Source organism: Egretta garzetta, unplaced genomic scaffold (assembly GCF_000687185.1).
Source record: "Egretta garzetta isolate BGI_Z169 unplaced genomic scaffold, ASM68718v1 scaffold22, whole genome shotgun sequence".
NCBI lineage: Eukaryota > Metazoa > Chordata > Aves > Pelecaniformes > Ardeidae > Egretta > Egretta garzetta.
Genome location: NW_009259102.1, coordinates 4,895,852 through 4,899,291, shown reverse-complemented (window position 1 = coordinate 4,899,291; position 3,440 = coordinate 4,895,852). Strand labels below are relative to the sequence as shown.

Sequence of the window (3,440 nt, the reverse complement as noted above, 5' to 3'; positions counted from 1 at the left end):
AAATGCAGAACATAGAAATCAGAGGAAAAGGCATTCAAGAGAATAAGTGAATGGCAGCAAAAACCAACACAGCTGGAGGGCTGGGAGTAGCAGCAAGCTGAACAGGAGAGAGGGCAGACTCAGGCTTCAGAGAACACTTGCAGGAAAACACACATCCTAGAACAGCTTTGAAAGAAGCATTTGGTTAAGATTTAACAAGTTAATCACTGCATGTTAATTGCTCTTAATGGCAAGATTAAAAATGATAAAAGCAATTTATCTCATTCCAAAATAATTAGCCTTAATGACATGTTTGTACAGCGCATAGAAAGACATTTTGATGGGGATCAGCCTAACATCTGTGTGTGCATAACATATAAAACAGCAATAGGTCCTTGTAAAACATCTGACTGATGTGGGATCATTGGCTTTGCTGAGACTTTTCCAGAGTTCCAGGGGCCTGTGCACTGACTTACATTTTCTGCAGGGTCTGCAGGTGCTCATGTTTCTGAAAATGAGGATAATTTCTCTGTATTCTCCCTTATGTATGCCAGTTGTATTAGCACTGCTCTGCATCTTGAGAAACTGAAGAGACAGGACTTCATTAGGATGATTAGGGAATCACTATTTGCCTTGGAATCTGCCTCCTGGTGCCTGTGGCAAGTTTTATGCAGGTTTCGCATCCTGCTTGGCTCTTCTGTATCACATGTTTGAGTAATAACGTTCTTCTGCTGGCTGACAAGTGGCGTCAATTCCCTTTGGGATTGTTGTGAAGACATTTAGCTTGCGTGTAATTCAGTCTCTTTACACAGGGAAAAGTTAATACAGTTCTTACTATTGTTTGTATTCAGTCAACGCAGCACTCAGTCAAATCATAGGTGATGTAAACTGAGGGGTTCAAGTGTGAAATGGTAGGGACTTCTCATCCAGGTGTCTTGAGTAATTGAAGCTATCTACACAGAAACCTTGCTGAGTAAAAAAGGGCAAAATATTATTAACACTATTATGCCCCTCATAAAATCTAATGAGTGGTAAATATACTGGGGAGGATAATGGGTCTAGGTGAGTGTTACCTATAGAGATCCCTGATTGAATAGCTCTGCTTAAACTATTCCTTTGTTAATCACTCAGACTTGTGCATTTGTTGCCATCTTGGCTACTGCTGTTGGATTAGCTTTTTCACTTGGGCAGTCTAAGTGATCTGAACTAGCACTACTGGCTACCACCTTGACTATTTCTCTACATTTAGCTCTTTAAGACATAAATGTAGTAAAGCAAGGGGTACAGCCTTTTTCCAGCTGTCGTCCTCCTTCAGATGCAAATGTCTCCAAGCACAGCAGAGTAAATGACATGTCAACAGCAAGCTTAGCACATACCCTCACAGTTTCTGCAGGCTATGCTGAAGAAGGAGCAGCATGTTGTTAGCTAATGCAGGCCTAGTCTTTGTGCTGGAGTCTCATCAGTGTTGCTCCCTTGCAAGTTGTTTTTGGGTGGAGATGTCATCTGCTGCACCTGGGTGAGTGGGGTGGAGGCCTCTTAAATGGTGGTGGTGAGGGGTTTTGCTGCTAGAAGTGAGCAGAATGAGCAGACTGAGAGCTGTGGTGGTGTCACTGTCATCATTATTGTTGTCATCATCTCTGTGGCGCTGTGAGGACTCCTGGCTCAGGCCCTTTGCTCGATCTCTGCTGAGGTTCCTGGGCTTCCTCTTCTGGGGTGCTGCTGCAGCTCTGGCCTTCAGTGGAATTTTTGTCATCCTGATGTACAAGAACTACAGATATTTATTTCAGGAGTCTTTCTTGTCTCTCCCTGGCTGGTTGGCTGTTGCAGCTGCACTTATCTTGCTACCTACTGGACTTTTGGCTGTCTCTATTGCTGCTAAGGGCTCCCGCTATCAGCAAGGGGCTCTCATGTACTTGCTGTTGGTCCTTCTTTGCCTAGAAATGTCTTCAGCAGTTCTGGCACAGCTCTACTCTATTCGGATGGCTTCTGAGCTGAAAAGCACTATGGGTTACCTTGTCTATCAGTACAATGGGACAGACTCCCAGGGTCCTGACAGCAGGGCTGTGGATGCAGTACAGAGGAAGCTGCAGTGCTGTGGGATCCAAAACTACACTGACTGGCTAAAGGCAACAGCTGCTTCCTGGCATCTTCCAGCTGAAAAAGCTTGGGTCCCTGAAAGCTGCTGTAAGGAGAAGTATTCTCACTGTGGGGGTGACTTAGGCCATCTGGAGCAGCTTTTTCAGGAAGGCTGTCTAAAGAAGCTTGAAGACTGGTTGCATTTTGTCATGCTTTACATATTTTCATGCTGTATTGTGCTAAGTGTCTTGGAGCTGTTGGCTGGTGTCAGCAATGGCATCCTCATGAGGCATCAACCTTTCCATGACCTCCGAATTCTGGACTCATCTACCTTCTCATAGGCCTGTAGACACTGACAGCATTGTTGAACCTGCTGCTTGTTTCCTTGGTTTTGTATCACTCTGCAGTTGCACTGGAAGAAAACTTCTTTTTTAAAAAATATATTTGCATGTAAGTCAAACTAATTGATCACTGCTGGATTTTTTTCTTTAATGTTATCAGTTTTCTTTAATATTATATTAGTTTTCCCCCAGTTCTTGTTAGATAAGTATCCTGTATTTGAAAAACTGGAAGTAACAGCAGGGAAGGGAGGGTCTTCAGCATGTGCAAACATGAAACTGCTATATGTGAGTGTGGGGGAAGCAGTAGGGAGAGCTACGTCTTGCTCAGGTGATCCTGTTGTGAGGTCATGACCTGAACTTTTGGAATAAGTCTTAACTGTACTAGAATACTGAAGAGTAATTAAAGAGCAGATTCTGCCCCCTTCGAGCTTGTATTTATGGCTTTGGTATTTCTAAAAGAAGCCCTTTGGATAAGGTTTAACTCTTTTTATTTTTCTCCTTCAAACATGGGTCTAAAACCTAACTTATTCAGTGAAAATAAATGCCAATTTTTGAAGTGGCATGAGGGTGCAATCTAAAAGGAGAAGATAAGTTTAACAGCAGCAGAGTAACTAATAAGGTGGCATACACCAGGAGGTATAGTTTTCTCAGGAGTTGCACAGGAGCAATTCCCAAATTAAAGAGGAAGAAGAAAACCTGTTGGTATTTATTCATTTATTCTGTGTCAAAGCAAGAAATGAGTCAATTCTCTGTTCTTGCAAAGTTATGTGGGGTCATACGCATGCTTGAATGACAGCAGCAATGTGCTGTTTTTCCTTAAGGTATGTCTGCCCCACCCTTACCAAATCCTCCTCTTGTCCATTTTCTGTACATGTCACTCTAGTCTGCATGTGTTGAAAGGGACTAAGTCAGTGTATGGGCCATCCATATTCTTGTTTATGCCAGTGTTTAGGGAGGTGCTGGTAAAGGCTCTGCTCTACCTGCATTGGACTCTGCAGGGTGTTATGCATGCTTGTGCATACATGCCTGTCTGGGAAATGCCCT

General features: G+C 43.2%; 1 protein-coding gene across 1 annotated transcript; it reads left to right on the top strand.

Moving 5' to 3' along the window:
* Positions 1-1,559: 1,559 nt before the first annotated feature.
* Positions 1,560-2,396, top strand: LOC104123042 (tetraspanin-3). Its single transcript, XM_009635240.1, has one exon. It carries the CDS (start codon positions 1,560-1,562, stop codon positions 2,394-2,396), a length of 837 nt encoding a protein of 278 aa, XP_009633535.1.
* Positions 2,397-3,440: the final 1,044 nt, after the last annotated feature.